General features: G+C 38.7%; 1 protein-coding gene across 5 annotated transcripts in view; it reads right to left on the minus strand.

Annotated features, from left to right (window-relative positions):
- Window positions 1-175: 175 nt before the first annotated feature.
- The window catches only part of DENND4A (DENN domain containing 4A), a 48,442-nt gene continuing 24,649 nt past the window's right edge, over window positions 176-23,968 (minus strand). For 3 of the 5 annotated variants that reach the window (XM_030955075.1, XM_030955073.1, XM_030955074.1), the window contains exons 12-32: window positions 23,747-23,847; window positions 22,237-22,455; window positions 21,847-21,992; window positions 18,630-18,763; window positions 17,657-17,792; window positions 16,914-17,120; window positions 16,698-16,826; window positions 16,286-16,430; window positions 14,272-14,391; window positions 12,671-12,811; window positions 10,707-11,794; window positions 9,727-9,937; window positions 8,872-8,966; window positions 7,919-8,094; window positions 7,649-7,795; window positions 6,984-7,194; window positions 6,485-6,739; window positions 5,860-5,977; window positions 5,037-5,199; window positions 4,103-4,167; window positions 176-3,877 (exon numbers count right to left, since the gene is read on the minus strand). In XM_030955075.1, coding sequence (XP_030810935.1) covers window positions 3,741-3,877; window positions 4,103-4,167; window positions 5,037-5,199; window positions 5,860-5,977; window positions 6,485-6,739; window positions 6,984-7,194; window positions 7,649-7,795; window positions 7,919-8,094; window positions 8,872-8,966; window positions 9,727-9,937; window positions 10,707-11,794; window positions 12,671-12,811; window positions 14,272-14,391; window positions 16,286-16,430; window positions 16,698-16,826; window positions 16,914-17,120; window positions 17,657-17,792; window positions 18,630-18,763; window positions 21,847-21,992; window positions 22,237-22,455; window positions 23,747-23,847 — 4,144 coding nt within the window. In that variant the 3' untranslated portion in view covers window positions 176-3,740. Of the gene's footprint in view, window positions 3,878-4,102; window positions 4,168-5,036; window positions 5,200-5,859; window positions 5,978-6,484; window positions 6,740-6,983; window positions 7,195-7,648; window positions 7,796-7,918; window positions 8,095-8,871; window positions 8,967-9,726; window positions 9,938-10,706; window positions 11,795-12,670; window positions 12,812-14,271; window positions 14,392-16,285; window positions 16,431-16,697; window positions 16,827-16,913; window positions 17,121-17,656; window positions 17,793-18,629; window positions 18,764-21,846; window positions 21,993-22,236; window positions 22,456-23,746; window positions 23,848-23,968 lie in introns of those variants that run through there. The other 2 variants (XR_004061037.1, XM_030955076.1) reach the window with 2 other exon arrangements.

A 23,968-nucleotide genomic window follows, 5' to 3' on the forward strand; every position in this document is an offset into this window, starting at 1 on the left:
CACTAATTCCTCTTGTTAACACTGACTTCTATATAGACAAGATGAAAAAATGCCACTGCCATCACCAAACCTGAGAGGTTTATTGTTAACAGCTGATGGGAGCACACATGTTAAGAGTTGCAGACATTTCTGTCACTCTAATCAATCTAATAAAATGTTAATGAAAATAACCAGAAAGATTTTAAGCTTTTTATTGACTCACTGTAAAACGTCTTTTTTTGGGATGAGACAGAAAAAAACCTTAACATTGTGAACATTGACTTTGCATATTTTAAAGGAACCTACAAACCAAAGCAAACATCCCACATACTGGTTTTTGGTAAATAAAATTTAAACATTACATATTTACAAATCTACAACCATTCATTTAAAAAGTGCTGCTTGCAGACTAACAAAGTACCATTTTTAAATCCCAGTGAGATAATATCCAGAAATACCCTTCTCTATTATTACTATTTGCATCTCCCATTTGTTACACTAAGATTTTACATGCAGGAATTTTCTCTTTCTTGGGATACAAATCATTTAATTTGTGGAAGTCAAATTCATCAGGCTGTAACTGTACCAACAGCAAGACTTCTCATATGGGACACAGCAGTGTCAGAGAAACAGCACAATTTCTGTTCACATTTCAGTATTTCATCTCCAATGATCATTCCAGTGGAACCATAAGTAAAGCAAAATATATATTGCACTGCAAATGTAAAACCTTTGTTTCAGGTTTTGGACATAAGCCTTATTTAGTACACAAAAGGAGAAAATTCAGTTCATACAAAATTTTAAATTGAAAATATGTCTCAAATATTTTATTTATTAATCTTTGTGGTATTGGAAAATATAGTCAAATTGCTTTTCTAATAAAGGAAAATGAGATTTGAAAACTGTTTCAACACTGAATTGTATGATGCTCTAAAAATTATCGACCTCAGGATATGTTTGGAACATTGTGACTCGAACGAGGAAAATTTCCCGCTTATAGTATGTTGTTATTCTGACTCTGTTTTTATATATTTCTACAGTGGACTGACTTGCAACAGACTTTATAAAACAATTCATTAAGTATAATGATTTCACTTGATGAGCTACTACATGATAGCATAATTTAAAAGCACACCCAAATTAACATTGGCAACACTTCAGGAGAGCCGTGCCGGGGATGCAGGACACAGGGATTGTGTAAAGGTTGCACGGACAGCCCTGCTCCCAGGGCAGCATCCACTCCCTGACAGTGCTGGGGGATGCTGGAAAGAAGTCAAACTGGTTGGGTTATAAGTCTGAAGGCAGTTGGAGTCCTTACAAGGAGGCTGGGACGAGGATGGAGGAAGGGCCACGTGTGACAGTGCTGTCCTGTGCCATGTCCTGGGGATGGGGACCGGGCTCGGCTCTTCAGCCACCCCAGAACTGGAGTGGGAAGCTGGGTCATAGCTCAGCCCCTCTAACACCCCATGGCAGCTCTGGAAAAAGCACTTGCTCTCTCTCCTTTCATGGCTTGAAGGTCCTATAGAACAGTGGCTGCCCCAGTGGCAAATGGGAAACAGAACTGCAGGGAGCTGGGAACACGACCTTCCCACAGCACACCCAGCTATGAGCTTAAGTACAGCAACTACCGGAGGCAAGATTTCCATGGTAATGTAGCATTCCTACTGTACAGAGCAGCCATGCACACTAAGGGGTACTTACAGGGAATGTGTTCAAAAATAGCCTGTTTATTTCACAATAGTTCAGAGGAATGAAGAGGATATCTCTACCTTGTACCTGGATGAAAAAAAGGAGCTTCATTTCATGCACAAGGATACTGTACAAGCGTGGCAGTACAAAAAGAGCATAATAAATTGTTAAAATAAATTAAACGTGAAAGATGTTGTAAGTGTAGCATTGCTAGCTCCACCTCAGCTGGGGGGATACGTTCAAGAAGGTCAGCTACATAATTAGCAGCACGTTAGAGAAGAGGCATTACCGGATGGAAGCTGTATCCAAGACTACACTCTGCAATTATCATCAGCACATACCTGCAGCTCTACAGGTTTGAAATCCTTTCTTCTTAGGGCAGCTTCTTCTTACAGCTTTACAGAGGTCTGGGAGTAGGTTACAGAGCTTCATAGCAGCATTACTTTTCATTTAAGCCTCTAAGGCTTGCTCTATTTCACTTAATAAAGTAAATGTGAGCTTTAAAGTTTATCACCTTTCTGCCTAAGTATTGCTGGTTTATTATACTTGCAAACTAAAGATGTTTTTAAAAACACCTACTGGTAGGCAGACTGCAATATGAAATCTAATGTAACAGTTGAATATTTGGAAGTATTATAACAGCAACAACTAAAATTAGGAGTGGAAAGTAATTAAGATTACTTAAAATAAAGCTGTTTGTTAAAGCACGATTTAAATTTGTTTAGGGTGTTTTATACAGTTCTATGTCTGTTTTCCCACCTCCATGCAAGACTTCTGATATTTCCCTGTAGCCTACCTTCTGGTGAGGAGTTGCTATGTGACTGAGAGCACAGAACATTTTTTAAATGTCTAGAACAAGAAAACATGAGGCAAAAGCCATGACTCTACCACAAGGACTGATATAGCAATTTTCTTCAGAGAAAACAAAAACTTGTTTTGCCTGTGAAATAGACACAGAACATTCCAAGTATGTTTAACTAAGCCCAATATGCCCCAGTAAGTTACATTCCCTATAATTCCCTGTAGCAAGTTTGCTGGATGTACTTGAGTTAGCAGCTTTGGATGGGCATTATGTGGTGCTGTACTGAGTGCTTCAAACACAACCTCTGAGACTCCGAGCGCTGCGTGTTCATGGAGAACTCACTGCAGGCTGGCATTTGTTCCAGGTCACATCTGGAATGAGCCACACTAACAAATGCCAACAGCTGAGATGGGCGGATTCCACAAAAAAATCCATAGGACTCTTCAATGTGGTTTCCCTTTCCTAGGGAGCGGGGAGGGAAGGGAACAGGAGAGGAAGAGGAGATTTCTACAGAAGTGTTTCACAGAGACATCAGTGTATTTGTTAGAGGTTTGCAAAATTTACCATACCTTCCTTCTGATTGCTGTGGTAACACGTTTTCCAAGTGTGCATGAGAGAAATCCTGGATCTCCAGTACTGTCTAGGTGAAGGCTAACATTTTCTATTCTGCTTTAAAAACAAATCACTCTTCAAAAAGTAACTGGACAAGTTACTATAAATAGCAGTGTACTGCAAAAAAAATAAGCACTGTATTGCTTCTGCAGCAAGTCCATTTAAAATTCACTCCAGTAATTTAAAAAAATTAAAAAAATATCAACTTACTATACACAATTTAAAATATGTATAATACAACTTTGTATGCTCTTCATAACATCATGAATATTCTATGTAAACAATAGATTCTGAAGAATTTCCTTCGCTCACATTAGTTTCAGTGCATTGTTTCTGTCCACCTGTTACTTAAACTTTTTTTTTTTTTTTTAAGGGAACTGTAATATGTTGTCCCAAGTCAGAGAACTGATTTTGTTTTAAACCTGCCTCTCCACACACCGATTTGCAGAAAGGACAAGGGACAGGGAAATAATATTTGGCCCATTTTGCTCTCTGTCCATCTCCACAACCGCAGCCAGGCCGAATTTCCCGAGGCCTCGTGCCACAGTCCATCGCACGCGCATTCCTGAACACTGAAGACTGAGATGTTCCTTGTGACTGAAGTGGTTATTTTACACAGGGATACGTCATAGATATCACCTCTTTAGCCAGGTACATTTTAAAGATATGGTTCTCCAAAAATCTTTCTGCATTCCATCACTCCAGTGCTCGGTGGTCTGTCGCAGTTATGAGTGTTCTTCACCTGATTAGCGGTAAGACGATCATAGGCCATTTTGTACTCTCTGTCAAAAGCATCTGCAGCAGGGGAAAAACAACTTCAGACAGCAAGCTCAAAACCACCACCCAAGTGCCACAACAGCTGCATTTATCAGCACAAAATATCTGTAAAGTCCTTTTTATTTGGCACTTCCCACACAGTGGCACACATCTAATCTACAGATTATTTTTTTCTGGAAGCTGTGCAACTAAGTTTGCATAAATTCATCATCTGTGCTCATTTGAATAGTTGGCAGAACTCACCTATATCAATGTTATCTCTTCCCAGGGCAACAAGTGAAAGAAACAGTATTTCTCTGTAAAGGCTCCTGAAATGGTAAAAAACCCCCAATTTATATACTGCACTGATACAGCACAAAATAATCTCTATTAAAAACAGATTGAAGCATTTAAAGACAACTTATTAAAAAAACCAGCATTTTGAATATAACTCCTGATTATGCCTCCAAAATATTGTTATTTCTGAGCTCTGGGGAATGCCCTGGATGCCTCACACATGGACATCAACCATGGTAGGTCCCCTGGAAGGTGCACCAAGTGCATGCAGAGAGACACATGCACTTAAACACCCAACCAAATTCCACAAAATTTAACCCAGCAAGGAATTTGCTTTTCTGCATTTTCACATTAGCTCGAAAAAGCAGGCGGACAAGCAAACACCTTGTCAATGCTCCAGCTGTTGACAAGCCTGTTGTATATCCTAGAATAAATCAGTAAATCCAGGCAAGAAATGAAAATTCACAGAAATTCATGTTCACCAATTCCACTGCCAATAGAAAAATATCCCTGCCTAAATATGAAACAAAACTTCTCTTAGCTCCTTTTCTGTACACCCTAGAAACAAGTGTAGAGTTTTTATTTTAAGACACCTACTAATTTATAAATAACATTCAATAACAAAATGTACAGATATATACACGATCCCTAGTTCCTATTTTTCAGAGGTAAGTAAAAGAGGTGGCTGTAAAGGGGAGGGAAGAAGAAAAAGTAAAAAATGGAAAAACTAAGTTTGTGGAAGTTACCATAAAAAAATTTACCAGGGTGATAAATTTTGAAAACACTGGTGGAAAAACACTGGGCTTTTTTCTTTAAAAAACACACTAGGAAAATATAATTCACATTAATAAGCTGATTATTGCCCAACGCTGCTCCAGCTAGGCACATTGGTTTGTCTTACCTCTGTCTTTTAACATGTGGCCACTTGTTGAGCCTCTCCAGTATCTGACTCATTGGTCCATACACATCATTCATCTTAATGCTTTTCACCATACTCCTCAAGAGCTCCTGGTTAAAGGAGTCATCATCTTTTTGCAATAACTGGACCATTGGGTACTTCTGGGCTGAAAAACATGAGAAAGGCTGTAAGAATAAACAGATTCTTTGTGTAGCAAGTACAGAGCTGTTAAAAAAAGGCTAAAAAATCTGTGAAAATATTGACATGTATGCAGTGAATAAAACATCAAGTCAAAAATTATCAATGTAAAACACAAAAAGCACATAAAAAAACTCAATGGATGCAATGGGCCATGAGCTATTTTCAGGTGTGTGATCCAATATCAGCAACAAAACTGAGTAAGCAAATTCTAAAAATAAGAACATGAGCTAAATGGATGATCTGCATCAATGAAATGTATTCCCTCTCATTCCTCCCATCCCAGTGAAGAAAAAGCCACTGGCAATACCAGTCAATGATCTGAAACAAAAATGCTGGAAAACTAAAACTAGTTCAAGCAGTTTACTGCTAAGCACAGAACCAGCCTCCCTCCCAAAACAAGTCACCCAAACTGAGAATAGCAACACCAAGCTTAACACTCACTCTCAAACAAAAGAGTGCGATTTTGACCTGCAAGACAAAAAGCAGTATGATCAAAAAATCAGTATTGTAGCTTGCGTGAACTATCCACAAAGACATCTTTTCTCAACACACATGGCTTCAGTTGCTCAAAATGACAAACTGTTCTTAAAAAATAGCACCAAAATCCACACAGAACACAACTTACTCTGAGCATTCCACAGAATATACAGAGGCTGCCTTGGATCCTGATGCAATTTCATATTGTCCCATAGCATCTGAATAAGAACATATTTACTGTCCTCTGACATACAGTTCCGTGGAATCTGAACAGGAGAATGCACAAAAACATTTTATTACAAAGTCATGACAGAGGAGCTCTGTATTTAACATGTATCTTCATGTCTCTAGGTCTCATGATAAAAAGCTTTGCTATTAAAACTACACACAGAAAGCTAAATCTGAATGAGATCATCAATGACATGGCAAATGAGTGTTTTGCCTATTTTCTACAGTTTCTAAACTTCCTCCTTCTACTGCTTAGCTACTCAAATAGCAACAAAACTGACTAGCAACTTATCCTCCTTGAAACCGAGGATCACAAACTGCAGCAGGATGAGTAAGAGCTGAACACTGGCCCCCCACAAGGACTGCTGAGCACATGTTCCAGAGTTCTGAGTATCTTCCCTCAGCTGACACATTCTTTACCAATTCAGGACTGGGTTCAGCATAGTGCATGACACATTTCCAAGAGTTACTGAATCGTGTAATGATTTCCTACATGGGAAAGCAGCCATTTCTCACGTGTCAGTGTTTCCTATCAGATCCCATACCTTGGAGTTCTTATTGCAGTGCTCAGAAGAAAGTATTAATCCTGGTAAGTTGCTGGGCAAGTCCAAGCGCCTGAAATACCACACCAAATTCCAGAACACGATGGGGTGATGATCTACAAAGTCTGCCACTGTTATTGCATGATCCCCTTCATTTTCAAGTAAGCTTTCAAGCTCTTTCCATACCACGAGAGGACTGAGGTAAGGAACCGTTATAGGATCAGGACTAGGCAAGCGCCATTCCAGGCCCAAGGGATCCTGCAGGAACAGAGAAAAAATGCCATTAATTGTAACTAATGTAATGAATGCAGCTGTCTTACAAGGTCTTCTAAATGCTTGTGCTCTCTATAACACACACCAACATCTAAAAGCTACAACTAGCATTAGTTTAAATAATACAACCTAGCATTTACTGCAATTGAGGAAGGTTAATGCTGTTACACATATCTCTAATCTACGGCAAACGTGAAAAAATGACTTTTAAGGTAGAAAAACTACACACTGTTGGTCCTTGCAAAGAAGCAGGCAGGCTACCAGTAGGAATGATATGGCTGATCTTCTGGTTTTCCTTCTCATCTTCTTCCAAAGGACCAAAAGTACTGATGCTCCTTGCCACAGGGTGACTTGTACATTCTGACCCAGAGGCATTTTGTCTTCTTCCTGAGGGGATCTGGATACTTCTGGCATAAACATTGTCATGTTGCTTAGATTTGCTAGAAAAGAGAAAAAAAAGAAGAAAAAAGAATCTCAGTTTTTTGTTTTATTCTGAGTGCTCCAACATGTACACAGACAGACAAAAATAAACTGGAAATAATGGATGTGACAGTTTGAAATCTGCCTTGTCAGTCACCACACTCATTTGTGTTACAGTGCAAGTTTTATTCCCCCTTGCACTGATGAAGAACACAAACATCCTCTAAAGAGTTCATAAAACTTGCAGAATTACAAATACCAACATGAATTTTTCTATTAGGGATGAAATGGTGCATATCAGGCAGAAAAGCATGATGTGGGCAGATGAGAGATAAGGGACAGGCAGCAGAGAGATCCTCTCTCAAATAAATCTCTCCTCTTCAAAGAATATAACAAATTTATTTCAGTTGATTAAAATACACGCATGTGGCACAGAGAAGCTGAGGGATTCCTAGGCAGGAATTGCATGTATACCTATTTGAATTGATATCCTCTTGGACAGACATCAGGGATGTAGTGAGGCCAACAGTGGCTGTGGTGTTACAGGACTTCCCACTCTGATTGGAGAAAAGGGATGGGAACTGCATATTTTCTGTAGAAGGGCTGGATTTCAGAAAATACCTGCAGGGAAAGCAAAAGCTTAAAATCATCCAAAAAAGGCCCCCAAGAAACCTAAATCCCAAACAAAAAGCACTTCCCAACATGAGCAATTAAAATTGAGGAAAATTCCAATATTGTTATTACCGTCCAGGCCGCCGGAGATCTCGGATTTCTATGCTTAAAAAAGGCAGAAATAAATTGCCACAGAAGGGACACGTGGTATTGAGATTTGAATCATCTGCTGTCCAGCCTGCCATGATTTCTTCATCGTGAACCAAACAGTCACAAGTCCGACACCGAGAACAGCTCGAGATGAGGACCTGCACAGGGCAGCAACAGAACCCACTAGAACATGTTCCCAAAGCTACTTTTGTGTCACAAGGCACTTAAAACTACAGCCAAAATCTTTGCCCTTTGATGAATATTCCTCCCACCTGCATACAAGTTCATGCTTTAATTGTTTCCAAGATTAAAATCAACCAGCTGTTTAATAATATTAACAATAACATGCTATCTGTAATCTGCAAGCATAAAAGTAAAGGAATATTTATGCAGCTATATAAATTATGATTATAATTTGAATATGCTTTTGTAGTGACTGTCAGTATTATAAAAACGGGGAAAAAATGCAAATGAACAGGCATTAACCTAAATCTAGTGGAGGAGAGGGTGACCAAAGAAGGTAAGGAAGAGCCACCCAAAACAGCCTAACAGTGAAAAGAAAAGTGATCTTACTAGAAGTTACACCAAGAAATAGCCACTTCTCTCTTCTGTATTTTTAAACATCCAGTGCTACTTCAGACTTGCTATTTTCACTTTGAACAAATTTATCTCCACAGGGGATTTAGATACCTGAATTCAATTGCATCCAATAGCAAACTCTTGAGGACTCAAGCTTAAAGGACCAAAAGATGTGACTGAAATAAAGCCCTTTCTAGAGCAGGATTTGAAATTAAATCTACTTTGTGACAGAAATATCCATCTGTCTTTCAGTGCTTTAGTTTGGAGCTTTGAACTTCACCAGAGATACAGATAACATTCATATTTAAAGACACATGCTCCAAGTCCATCAATTAAAACAGTAAATCATCCTGTACCTCCATGGCATAGTTCTGGAACACGCTGGTACTGCTGGTGCTGCAGGAAGACACCAGCTCTGACTTGTCTGGTAAAGGGAACTTGGAAAGAGAACCTGTTAACAGAAGAAACCCAAAGTACCAGTTATTCAGAAAATGCTTTTTTAGCACCTTGTTTTTCTGCTCAAACAATACTACAGTTATAATAAAATGTGTGATGGAAGATGCAACAAATGAGATACACTGGTACAGAACTGGGGAGTGTGAGGCTGCCATCTGCCCAGCACCAACCAAGGCAAAAATAAAAGCTACCAACAAACTATTTCCATATGTTCACTTTTCTTTGTTAACAACAGTTGGTAGCTTGGAAACAAAATTTAAGTAATTTGTAGCCACACCTTCTGTGTGGACAAAAACTAGGGAAGGGCAAGAGGTGCTGTTTGTACCCCAAATTACATCAGAAAGTGATACAACAGTCATGATCAATTACCCGGCACAGATTAGAAAAAAAATCTAGTCTCTCTGATAATCAGCTTAAAAAGTGGTTTCTAGAAAATTGTAACAGATTTTTAAAAAGTATTTTTACTACTTTTAGAAAATAGAACCAGACCAATGAAGTTACCATTACAATGTTTTTATGGATGTTTTCTAGAGCTGTACAACTTACACAGTTAAGGTGTTTACATGAATACTCAAGGACTCAAAGGATTTCCCATTTGAGGAAGAGTTTTCAGGTAGTAAAAGAGAAATTTACTTCTTCCACAAAAAGGACTAATGACTAGGGTGATCCTAAACTGAGAATTATGAAAGAACAACTTTTAAAACTGGAATGCTTTTGCTCAGATTGATGAATGCCATGGAAAAGCTGTCTCTTACCACACTGGTCAAACTGCTTAGCTGAGCTATCATGGGAAGCTGAGCTTTCCAGGCTTGTCTTGCTGATGCTAATTCCCTTAATTTCTGATGTGGTGTTCTCCTGAGGAGAAGCACTTTCAAAATCATTGCAGACATCTTCATCAGTGAGAGAAGTAGATTCTGAGTCCAGAGCTCCAAGTGATGAAACACTTGCTCGGTCTGAATTTTGATCCTGAGAAAAGAAGTTCCAGTGAGAAAATGAAAGGAAAGCAAAAAATTTTTCCCAAAAAAAGTGGCAGACTTCTTTGTCCCAGTAAATTCCAGGCATGACCTTCCCTCCTTGGAGGATCACAGAACTGTATTCAGAACTGATGCAAAACAAGGCAAGTCCCACTCTAGGTTAAACAGCTACACCAGGATTCTTTTTTAAAGATTCTCCTAGCAAAAATAATTAAGTGAAATCATAACCATTTTAATCTTATAATTTTTTCACCCCATTGCTATAAGAATTATCAGCATCTGTAGGAATACATTAGGATGTACAAGGCAAGTGTCTCTCTCCATTCCCAAAGACTGGGAACAAAAGTAGTTTTGGTTTGAATTGGTAGCAGCAAACAACATTCTAACAAATGACTCAAGAACAAAACTAGCTTTAAATTATTTTGGCAACCAATACAACCAGATTTCCCCTTACTCATAACAGCAATAAAGACTTCAAACCAGCATTTATTTAATTGTTTCTTCTTTAGGTTAAAAGGGAAGCCAGAGCAGTCTTTGTTCTGTCAACACACTTATGTTCTCCCATTAAATATATTCAGAACCCAAGCTAAACTAAAATTTTATTCAGGATATTCAAATCAGGATTCTGGTATACCAAACATGATTAAAACAACTTAATGTACACAGTCTACAATGACACGTCATGCAAGGGATTCATCACATGTGAGTCAGTAATTAAACCTTTACAGAGTTTTTTCCTGAAGTTATTAATAAACATTTACCTTTGCAGATGCAGCATACATTGCAAATTTGGAGTACCACTTGCTTGCTTTCTCTGCAACCCCTTTCCCAGCAGAGAACATGCTGCTTTTCAGAACATCAAACTTGGGAGTCAGCAGCGTGTCCAGGTTGAACGACGGTGATGACACAAGTGTCAGTGCACTGGCTGTGTCCTGCTCTTTGGCTGGGCTGTTTGGGGAGTAAGCTGGGGAAGACCAAAGCCTGTCCCTTGGCCTTTCTTCATGTTTTGCATGGTAGCTCTTGGATTTGGTAAGGCTGGGTGGCCTTGGGGAGTTTGGGGGCAGGCTGGACCTCCTACAAGGCTGGATAATGGTTGGGCTCCTTTTATTGGCATTTCTGTCATCAAAGGGTTTTTGCAGCTCAATGCTTGGGGCACGACTGGACAAAGGGCTGCTCATGTTGTTCATGTACATGACTATTTCTTCAGCTAAATCTCTTCTTGCAGATGGAGTAGAGACACTTCTGTCATCATCGTCTTCCTCCTCCTCTTTCTGCTGCTCTGTCTCAGCAACCAGCAGAGACAATGGATCGAATCCAGTTTCAACATCTGTTTTTTCAACTGGCTTTACTGGAAAGCTGCTCTTTCTTTGCAATTTTTTAGATTTTTCACTGGCAGTTTTCACTGCTGTAGGTGTTTCAGGTTCTCCATCCAGGTCTTCCAGATCAAAGATAACAGGAGACTCTGTTTTATCTGTAAAACTGCAATCAAAGGCTGCATCTTCATCACTGGATTCTTTCTCCAGGCTTTCTCTCTTAGACTCTAAAGAAGAAGATCTGATATTAAGAGTTTTTGGCCTTATGCTTTTCTGTAATGCACTAGATAGAATTTTGGCATCAGCTCCCAGTTTTTCAACGATTTCTCCAGGGTTTGCTTCCTGGTTGATCCTGTTCATCATGAGTCCCACTAAGCCATCTCCACTCAGGTTCCGGTTCCTGCTTTCCCACGGCATCTCCCTTAAGTCAGCTTCCACTGCACTTTTATGTCTCTTTCTTAAGGATTTGCTTTTTATAACTTCTGCTTCATTGGCATCCTCAAAAGATGATGTAAACAGCAATCCTACAGAACTCTCTGAAAAACAAATGGAACGAGGTGCTTTATTTGTTGCTGTACAAGAAAACTGAATGAAGTACAGAAGAATGCAAATTTGTCTCATCTTTCCAGCACAACACAGAGATGGAATTCACTATGCTGTGCTAGAGGTTGAAATATTGAGCTGACCATGGTCATAACTTTTAGGAAGGGACAGACAATAAAACACTTAAAAGGGAATAAAATCATACAACCTAAAGAGCATTTTGAGAGACATCATCAGGTCTCAACTGTATTTATTTCTCTCTTTCAGGGACATTGCTACAAGGTTTGAAAGCTAAGGATAGCACAAGTATCAAGGAAATTGTAAAAAAAAGCATCAATTTCTAATTTAATGATTTAGAAACAGAGCCAACAAAAGGAATTATTGTCAGAGAAATCTCCATTGTTTTGCCAGAGCACAAAGATGCTGACTTTAAAGTACATTACAATATTTCAACCATAGCTGACAGTATTATAACAACCAGAACTGACATTACTAAAGACTCATGAAAGCGTCTGAAAGTGTCTTTTTAATTTTACTGCACAGAAACCCCTTGTCCATCCTGAAGGAATTAATTACTTGCTGGAGATTCTAAGAAAAAAATCCCAAGATTTTGGTGTTTTGTAAGCAGATGTTAACTACAGCAAAGAACAGAACAAACAAGAAGAAAATCTGGAAGTGCAGAATATTGCCATGCATTCTCCTGACACAGCATATGCTGACTCCAACCTAAACTCCCTCCCCCACTTTTCATCAGCCACTGCTATTACAGCAATAAAATACTGCAAGTTTAGTGGACAACAGAACTTAGGAGCACTCCTCAGAACTCGTGAGTAACAGATTGGATAGATGTGTGTTTTCCCTGCACTCACCCCGGCTCCCCTCTGCCACGGTGCTGTCAATGGTGCCGTTGAGCCGCACGATGCTGGAAGTGGCTTTGTCATTCCCAGAGTTCTGGTAATTCAGTTTGGGCAGGCAGTCCCCACTCCCTTTTGTGCTCTCCACTTCAGACGCTGCAGACAGAAAAGGACAGTTTTGTAGAATCCAATGAACATCCCTCAAACCTCAAGTCCCCATTACCTACTGGACACCTCACAGAGGACTGAGTGACACTGTTGCATCCATCCCAGGAGGCACAGGCTGATCTCTGCCTGGGCAGAGGTTTTCACCATGGAAATTTAACTCCCACCATTACTTCTGGAATGCTCCAAAAGCTAGAAGTTCCATAAGCTTTGCTACACAGAGCCCAGAAATCATTCCAAAATATCTTGTGGTTGTAAAGATTAAGACCACCCTTGCATAGAAGAGGTGTAAGAGTATTTTTCTCCTGCCTTTGCAAGAGCTCAGCTTCACACAGATCTCATTTCCCCCAGGACTACACAGGAGAAATGAAGTAAATGTGAATTATTTATATTCAACTCTTTTACATAAGAAACAAAAATTTTATTGCAGGTGGCTACCCAAAATAAAGAATTACTTCTCTAAAGGATTTCTGACAACTTTAATATTATCAAGCTGTTTTCAAACCTGCTAAATGTTTTAGCACATTGTATCATTATAGAGGGTGACATTTGTCTTAATTATGGCCAAAAGTAATAAATTGGAGAGAACTCATTTTCTGCATCCTCAAAAGCTTTATTAAACCTAAATAACTTCTGTAATCTTACATATATGTTCTCATGATCATGGGCAAGACAACTTTTCAAGAAAATTGAAGAAAAAATACTAGTGCTGGAAGGAAGATTTTGGTAAAAAAACATTGAACTTATCTAATTCTGTATTTCCTCAGACTTTTATATCACTTGATAATGGGATAGTTAACCCAAAGAGTAGAAGAAAGCCCACTGAAAAATTTAAACAATTATATTATTAGGGGAACATTTACTAACAAGGGTATTGTCCATGAATATACATGGGAATCTGCAGTGCTCATACCATTTCACTACACAATCTGATCTTCTATGTACTTGCATGAAGTTGATGCTGCTCAACTGCAGTTGAAGGAAACAAGAGCAGCAGATGCAAAACCTGAAGAAATTCTGATACATCTCCCAAACTTTGAGAATTCCAAGAAGCTGGGTAATTTAGACTTCTCAGACTTGCAAAATTTCAGCTGCTCTCCTATTACAGGATTTATAAAGAAACCAGACTGGTAGAAAATGCTTTTCTGTAGATTATGCCTATGAGGCAATTTCATTTTTTAAAAGACAAAAACATTAGGCTATAATTATCATTAAGCCTTTATGCTCCCATTATCACTTATTTGAAACAGGAGAGAAAAAAGAACTGCAATTTTCCAAGTGAAACCATTAGACATCCAGAAAATTACACTTAGAGAAAGAACTTCAGGCAGTAGCATAAACTGGCATTATCACACTCACTCACTGTGAGGAATCAGCTGTCCCACTTAGCTTTTGCTGGAATTCTTATTTATCCCCAATGAACCAGATATCTGTATTCACAAGATACGTACAAGAACTGGAGTCACTCTCCCTCTTGTCCTCCTTTTGTTCTTGGATGTCTTGAAGACAAGTTTTCCCTTGCTTGGCTTCTTCCTTGAGTGATGTGTTATTGGCAGTGTCTGCAAGTCCCCCTATCAGTGCAGGGCAACATCAGAATAAAGACAGTTATGGCATTTAATAGTGTGACATTGCTCAGGGGAATAAATTGAATACCAGCAGTAATTCAAAGGCCTCTTATCAAGAACATTCCAATTAACAGTGAACATTTTACCACTAAATTAAAAAAAAAGAAGAGAGAAAAAGGATTGGCTTATTATAGTATAAACATTGAAGTGATGCTTTAGAGGATGAAATTCAAGGGGTAATGGGCAACATTTCTTTTTAAATACTGAACTAAAGCACTGTTTAATTCTGTTGCCTGGTTTATTTGATCAAAAGGTCATGTCTTTTCAAGACTCCAAGAGGCATCTAAACATGGTTTCATTTTAGTGTACAAGGTTTCTCAGAAACATTAATGTTAACAGAGATGTTAATGCATGATCTTACTCTAGAAATACATGATCTTACTCTAGAAAGTTAATGCATGATCTTACTCTAGAAATACATGATCTTACTCTAGAAAGTAAAAAGATTTAAACAATGCAGGGGCACACATAAGTTTGCCTGCAAAAATAGATTAAAATGAAAACCCATTCTCAAGCCAAAACACTGCCCAGGTGTAATTAATATGGTCTCTCTCCAGGATCAAGAGGGTCCAACATAATTAAAAGTTTCTTTCCCTCCTTTCCCTAAAGAGGCTGCACTGAATGGCTACAGACAGGGTAAAAACCTTGTTGCTATGGTAAAGATAAGAAAATATTCTGGAATTCATGGGAGAGATTTTGGATTTCTTGAAGAGTCAGCACACATTCCAGCTGTGAGGTTTCATGCAAAGTAATCTTGAAAAGTCAGGTGATGTCAAAAGCAAATACTATTAATTATATAAGTGACAGTTATTTCATTAAGGATTATTTACACTTCCTCGGTTTACACAGTCTGAGTTGCAACCAACATTGCTAAGCTCTTGTACAGTGCTTTGCATGGCTGGATTTCAATGAAGTGGTTTATCAGGAAGCTCAGCTCCATGAAGAATAGGCAAAAATAAAGCAAAATTGTTCAAGGCCATTCATGAGGTTAACGATAGAGCCAGAAATAGGAGCGGAGTCTCTGGGGTCCAGAGAAATAATCTAGCCATAAGGCCATCATATATGTTTGTCAGGGCAAAGATTTATTTGTACACATTTGGAATTACAGAACAGCCCTGGATGGAAGGACTTTGAAAGCTGAGTCAGATGACCCACATACATTTATAAAAGTATGTTGTAAAGGTCTTCCAAGGTCAGCCTGCCCTAAACTAAACTGCATTGCTGCTACTTTACAATGTACTATTATTGTGCTTTACTACCAGGAAGTTATAAATACCATGGAAAGTAGTACCTTTAAAAAATATCAATTACAGGCATTGCCATATGACCATTTGATGCTCACATTATTTAAGTTTTCACTGGAAAGAAAAGGAAAGAACCCCCAAAATTTACAGCCTCACATATTTTACTTATATTCTAGATAAAAACAAACATGATCATTGCAGGTGGTATGCAGATCCTGCAACCAGTACTGCAAACTCAAGGACTAGTTCTAGTTGCCTCTCAGCCAACATAAAGAAAGGGGAAAATAAAAAAAGCAAGGCTGGACAAAATTTTCTGCCAATTATAAGACTAGTTATTAGATGGACTAGGATAATTATAACAAATTTCAGTTTCGTATTTTGTCTCTATTTGTCTCGTAAACAGCTGATATAGTAAGTGAATAGCAGGCTATTTCAGATTCAAAGGCAAAGGAGACTGCTTTTTAAAAATTCTGCAGGAACTATTGCTTTTTTTTTTCTTCTGAAACAGTTTTATCAAGCTCACAAAAGAAAGATTTGTGAAATAAACTTCCTAATCAGCATGAAAATAAAAAAACAGAAGGATGTGAATACTTTACCAGGAACAGATGTATGTGCAGTGCTTGCTGGTAGCTTTTTCAATGCTTTTTTAAACTGTGCTATTCCTAAGACAACATTTCGTATTTTCATCCAGAGGAAATAGCCACCTCGATTGCTTGAAGGCCAGGTGCTTTCCAAAACAGCCTATTTTGGAAATATCAAAATCAAGCAGTCATCTTCAGGAACAGTGAGGTATGAAAACAGTAGCTTAAATTTCAGACTGAGTTAAATTGGCAGCAATACAGCAGATTTCTAAACCTACAAAACCAAAACCCACAAAATGATTCTGTCTTGTGTTTCTTCAACTTACAAGAAATGACAGAATCACACCTGAACTGCTCTGTAATTTTTCTCCCTTCTATTTGCCTGGATCAAAATGCATTTTTGTCCCCCCCATCCTTTCAAGCACACCTTGTTGTAGTAGCCATAGGTGATGGCATTGGGGTCGATGCCAGCCTTCTGCATCTCGAAGAGCACGCGCACCGCCAGCACGGGCTGCCCGTACTGCCCGCACAGCTGCATCAGCACCCGGTAGCACACCTGCAAACACACACCTGTGAGCCCTGGGCCCCCACACTGCTCACCCTCAACCCCAGGAGCTCCTTCTGGAGCTGGGGGCTGCTTTACCTCGTCAGGTGGATCTATTTTCTTGGTGTGCATTTTCTGTAGCACGTCATAGGCAGTTCTCAGAGCCCTGACTTTGGAGTGGCAGACTTTCACATAGGCAGGGAGGCAGATGAACCAAAGGCCGTAGCAGTGTCGGAGCAAACACCTGGACCACATCTGGGGGATGGAGGAGTACTTCTTTGCAATTTTGTGGGCAGATTTAATTTCCTGGAAAGAAAAACAGATTATTTGTGTGTGTTTATATCTACATCACACGAAGCTACACGTTAAAACCTGAACATGCACCATTATATCTATGGAACTCTAACAGTAATATTAACAATAGAATAAAGTGGGAAGGAATATGAAAGCAGTGAGAGTGATACCAAAAACAGTCACTGTGCAATATTCCAGTGCTAAACCCTTGCATTTCTTTAAATCTCTATTACTTTGAAAGTTAGAGTCCCTCAAGGTCCTGGGCAGTGAAAAGCAATCAAGAAGTGGATGTGGAAAATTCACAGAACAGTGTGAAGAAAGGGGAAGGGACAGGGACAGCACAGCAAGCAGCAACCTGTACAGAGGCCCTTGTATGGTGTAGGCAAGAAGCGCATCCAAAGAACAATTTACACAGTGACCTTAGAGTCACCAGATCAGTGAAGAACTGAAGAACCATCAGGCTGCAGGCACAGCCAGTCAGGCTTTACAGCCAAACTCAAGCTGTCCCCTTCCAGAGCACCTCACACGCCAAGAACACCAGCAAGTACCTGTTTAGTTCTTCTGAACATTGGTGATGGGCTGTTGGGGCTACTGGCTTTTGAGGACAGTTTGTTATTTGGTGCTCTGAGAAATCCTTCAGGTCGTTCAAACAATTCTAGCTTTAATACTGGAAATCCATTATAGCTGTAAGAGAAATGTGTCAATATCACATAATAGCAAAGGAAATCAACTACACACTTGCACCAGAGACTTCCCAGGAAATAAACACAAAAGTAAACCTTCAATGACATCACTGACAAAAGTGGTTCACTAATCCCTCAGCACAGGTTCATATGCTTGCACAAACAGACTCAACCTGTTATTCAGGTTAGCAACTTAAACTGACAAATGTATTTACTGTCATAACATTTTCTTTAATTAATGTGGCAAATGCATTAGTATTGATTCTAGTTAATAAAATAAAATAATCTGTGTGGCTTAGTCCCCAGTGAGGATCACATGACTGAGGCTTATGAAAATCAATGGGAACAATATCAAACTATCTAAAAGATTAAATCAGATTAGATATGGAAATATTTCTCAGAATTAATGAAGAAACCAACAAACTCATCTGACATAATTACTAAATTAGTAACACTGGTTTTCAGCAATTCTTTGACATGTACCCTTTCCTTCCAAAGAGTATCTGCAGTTTGTATCATTATCATTAATAGCAGAAGGACAAATAAGGAAGACTGGGTCCACTAATCTTAACTTTAAGCTTAAAAGGTGTCAACAGCCAGCACAATGTAATGTGATCACTACCAGCTTTATTAATTATTATTGTTTCTGTGTGTACACACACAAAATTAAAACTTCTAAAGAACTGCAACAACAGCCATTTCACACACACCTTTCACTTGAGCAACACAAAGGGACAGGAAAAGTCTGCACTTCCTGACTCTCACAAGGCCCTAGAAATTAAACTCTACAAGGGCAGCTGCTAGGATTGGCTGGCATCCTGCTGTGTCCTTAGGCTACCTGTATTGCAGAGGGTGCTCTTCCCCATTTGGCAGATGAGGGATCTCAGGGGGTGTTATGAAAACTGTGTGCTCACTCTTGTAGGACTCATCCAGCTCTATAAGTCGTGTCTCCCCAGTTTTGTCCATATCTACCTGGAGGAGGAAGGTAAAAGAAAAAGTAGTTACCAGGGGCATTGTATTTTCTGCTGTTAACAGCTGTATGATCAACAGGACAGAGTCTGCATTAGCTTCAAAGAACAGCACTTCATATGAAAGGACATCTTGCAAACTTATAATGACAATAATAAGTGTTGCATTGGTTTTGTGAACTTCACCCCAACCCAGTAATGAGTGTTTAATGGTACAGTCTGAATCGCCTGTTTTCAGGTAAATATTTTAAGGAGGATATAAAGATTAATCCTTCTGAACACAACCATTTCTAGAACTATGCTTCCAACAACAGCAGTAACTTGAAATTTATTTTTAAATATAAAAATATTTTCCCCTCTTTTAACCACTGAAAACAATACCAAGTTTTAACAAATTGTCTGATGCATACAGAAGGCACTATTAGCACCATGCACAACTGTAGGTGCAGTCACCTACACAGCACTTAATGTCTTGACAGTTTGCAGAGACTGCAGAAATACACATGCACTGCAAGATAATGGAATATAAACATGTGACCTTACTGAAGTTTAAGGGAGACAGGCACAGCTTTGTTTTTCTAATTTAAATTACTTAAATGGTTTAAATGGCAACCAAATGACAGCCAAATGGTAGAATACTTCAAAGAAATGAATAAGCAACCTGTGGAACCCAAGAATGCATGTTTTTTATGCCTTAAGAATTTGGCAACAGAGAGTTAATGTATAGAAAGAAGCATATTCCACAGTTCTCTCCCTCCAGTGAGGTGCAAATATATCAAGTAGTTTCAGTAAAATTCTTGAATATTTAAAGTTTGATAAACATACAAAGAGGTGTCCTTAATTACACATTTTGCTGCATGAGACAGATGGAAAGCATTAGCAAATTGAACCAGCCAAGTAGCAAGAACATATGGCTCCTGAGAAGCAGCAGTAAACGAAACCTTACTTGCAATTTAAATACTTCTAAGGATGTAAAAATCCCACAGCTACAAGTTTTACCAGTGAAATACAATAAAGCCAGTAGCTTAAATGTGTGTCGAATTGAGGTAATTTTTGAATTCCTGGAAAAATGAAAACTTGTGAGACAATTACACTGTATCTTTCAGTTGACAAAATGGGTAATCAATTACAATCTGCTGCTGCTGTCTAGGACCAAATAACATAGAAGAAATTACTCTTCATCTTAAACTATTCTCACAAATTATTTAAGACAGGGCTTAGTTGATATTTTATAGATAACTAATTTCACAGTACATAAAATTTGTCTCAAGGCACTAGTCTGTAACTACCCAGAAGAAAGCACTGTATCACCTTTCAACTCATGACATCACTCTCTCATCCAAAACCCCGTCAGCTACTGGTTCACCTAATAAAAGACTAAATATAAATATTGGCTTTACTGGAACAATTCAATTTTGATATATGGTCTTGCCTACAGCTCGAGTTGGTACAGCAGTCCTTGCTATACTTCCACATTTTGACTCTGTATGCTACTGGTAAGAACAATGTCAGAAATTTGGGGGAATCAGGGAGGAGAAGCAGGAAAGAGATGAGGCAAATATATCACTGTTCAAAGAGATCCTACGTGGGAACCTGCTCCCTCAGTCAGTGAATATCCAGTTTCACAAGCAATTCTAAAGCAATAGCAAATCCTAAAATCATTGCAATGCCAGTGCCTCAGTTTCCCCACCCTTATCCCTGGCACAGAAGCAGCCATCCCATTAATAAACCTGAATAAAATCCTCACTGCCAGTAATGGAAGTTGGAGAAGTGTACGTGCATTCTGGAAAATTTGCTCTCACTGAACTGTCATGAGCATTTTTATAGTGGAGTGGAAAGAAGCTGTCCAGGGCATCAAGTAGCAAAATACCTGGCACTAGGACAGACAAGTCTCTGTTTCAGCTGTACAAATGGCTCCTTAACCTTTTCTAAAAGGTGAATGCTCCAACAGCTCCACAGATTACGTGCAGTCTCACAGTGACATCAGCAACCTAAGTATGACTTTTTGGAAAGAGATGTCTGAGTTCCCAGACAAGATAACTTTAGTTTAGGGCATCAACTCCAGCAGCCTCACAAACTGTTCTATAAGATGAAATGCATCAGATAGAATTTTACACTTACACAGTCGTTGCATTCTGAATAAACATCCTTAACATCAGCCAGAGAACTGAACTGCAGCACAGAGGAAACCAAGTGCTGCTCAGCAGTTCAGTCACTGGGGTCTATTTCTGTCCAGGAGAGCTCCTGTTTCATGCACAAATTGGCACATGGCAAAGCAAGCACTATGTGTTGAAGGGTTTCTAACAGAGTTATGGGATTGACTCAACATTACAGAAATGTTTGTAATTAATTCCATTTACAAGCCATAAATACCTGCAAGTCACACTATAGAACTGGGAAGCAGAGTTTTGAAAACTGTTACTACTAAAATATTGAGACTAGCAAAAGCCAGAAAGAGCCTTAAATATCATTTTTCCATGCTTTTACATTTCTCTTAAAGTTCACTGTTTTCAGGCTTATTTTCAAAACAGCTTCTTTTAGCTCTTCTGCACTTCCATGGAAAACCAGTCATAAACAGGAACTGTAAACAGCATTTATCAGTCTTCAGTATTAATTCCCATGGAACAAACAGTAGGTGACCTACTTTGCAGGAAATCCCAGACAACTGCACCCTGCTTAAGCAGCAGTGTCCCAGAACAGAGTGGTACAGGTAGCCAACAAGGTGGGGAATTTCTTGTAACATCCACCAAAATAGGGATGTAAGATTCTGGGTTTCAGTTCAGTTCAGTCCTCCTTCTTCACTTCTTACAACAAGCCAGTATTTCAGAAGTTTACATAACAGAGAAAATGCACCTCTAAATTGTTATTATTAGCACCTCTAATTTGTTATGATGGTGTTTTATTTACATTCAAGAATTTGAAGCAAAAAAAGGAAATGAAGCCCAACAAAAAAGGAAAATGGGAGGCTACAATAATGAGAAAATAGGAAAATAAAAGCAAAAACAAACTTGCAGTTCAAATGCATTCTGGTAGATAGGTAGACAACAGCAGAAGTTAAACACTGTATGCACACCAAGACCTGCTTACTTTATCCACACAGTCATCAAAGAAGGCAAGGCTGGCATCCTTGTCACTGACAAAAGAACATTCCTCAATGAAGCGAATGAACATCTGGGTTTTGGTCATCAAGGTGTAGAACTTCTGATGGGAACGGTCTCTGCTCTTCAGGAACCCTGCAAAGTGCAATCAGCAGCGTTGTCAGAATGCCCAGAGGGGAAAGCCCTCATCAGAACTCTCCATTGGTTCTACTTATGTGCAAAAAGCTTCCTGCAATCTTTGCCACTACTGTGCAATTTTGTCTGCACTTACATTTCCCCCACCACTTACAACACTAACATGCCAATGTTTTATTCTGTAGATAAAAGAGAATAAAAAATAATAAACTAATATACACAAAACGAGTTTATAACTTTTCACCTTGTAGTTCAAAGAGAGAACTTGCATCTGTGGCTGTTTCAGAGGGTGCCTCCGTTATTGGCCTGAGGTAAGACCTGTAACCTTTTAGGATTGAAGCCATGAAACAGAGAAATGCTTCCTGGATCTCCAAATCTAACAGATGCAATTTCTTCCCAGAATTAAAATCATAATCATTCATTGCCAATTCCATTAATGCATCTTCTCTTGGTCGCTGTTGCACTGTGAACAGAACAACATTACGTGTTTTACTTTTTTTTCCCCCCTTCAATATTGGCCAAAAATATTCTCTCTAACTTACTAGGTTTAGTGATTACTGAACTCCATTACATTTGAAATAGGTTAAAATACACCCAAATTCACTCAGGACATGAGACAGTGGATTCAGCTTGACCTTCTGTACCTCATGTATCTGTGGATAACACCAAAAGCAGGATGCACTGGCCTGGTCAGCACAGGGGTTACTACAGTACTAGAGAACCAGTGTGGACAGAGCTTTAAAAAGCCCTCAAAGAAAACTGTTTGTAAAACCATGAGAAAATTTAGACAGGAGCATAAAATTAAAGAAGCCTATTTTCAGTACAAACACATGGATGAAATGTATTTTTTTTGATTGTGCCCTTCATTTCAAAAAGCAGATAATGCATGTTAAATACTGATATACACAGAAAATCACCACTTAGAGGCAAAGTGGAGCCATTGAAACACAGTGCTGCAAAATGCTGCTACAGACAAAATGTGGCTCTAGCAAAACCTGTATTCTTTAATTAAGTACAGCCATCAACATTTTAAAGCCTTCAGAACTTTAGCTGAGACTTCACTGCTACACACACAGAGTTTGGCAACATTCTAATAATGCCTCAGGAAAGTGAAAGGATGGTTTTGTCACTGTCTTTTCACATCATATAATTATAGCCAACCTTACCTCAATATCATTTTTAAGCAACCTACTCTGTAATAAGATTTAAATTCACTACCACTCTATTTTTACATACAGAATATAAGGTTTAGAATTTTTTCTAAAAAGCCCTTGCAGAAAAATGTATCAAAATTCTGAAGCATCAGATAATTTTCACCACCCATAAGCTATACACTTCTTTGTGCAGCATATCCCAATAAACTTCTGTTTCTGTATGCTCTAATCAGGACACAAATTCTTGTGAGCTCAACAGCCAGGACTGTGTAAACAGCCTTTACAAAAAAGTGCTTTCTTTTAATGAATTTCAATAACACCACCCCTATCCAGCTCTTTTTTTTTTTTTTTTATGAAACTAACATTAATAGGAAGGGATATCTATTAAGTACTGTCCTCAGTACAGTTACATATGTGAAGTCTCTTCTATCCCAGAATTCCCCATATAGTTTCTAATCTCTAGATTTAGATTTTCCCATTCTGTAAAAATAAATGTTTAGTGGAACTGATAACTTTGGAACATATTTAATTAGCTACATTTATCTGTTTTTGTGGCACACTGTGCCCAGTGTAAAGCTTACTATGTACTTTCCTACTCACATTCTGCCAGTTGCTGATATAAAGTGTTCAAAGTGTTCATGAGATTTTTACAAGGTTTCTTTGGTAGGATCTTCCATGCAATAGTTTTCTTGTCTCCAGTTCTGGAAAAAAAAAAACAAACCATTCACTGGAATGTGTTCAGAGGTTGTTCCATCACACCAGAGGAGGTTTCACTCCATTAAAACTGGACTAAGAATGATTGCAAACCAACTAACAAAGTCA

This window comes from Camarhynchus parvulus, chromosome 10 (genome assembly GCF_901933205.1).
Source record: "Camarhynchus parvulus chromosome 10, STF_HiC, whole genome shotgun sequence".
NCBI lineage: Eukaryota > Metazoa > Chordata > Aves > Passeriformes > Thraupidae > Camarhynchus > Camarhynchus parvulus.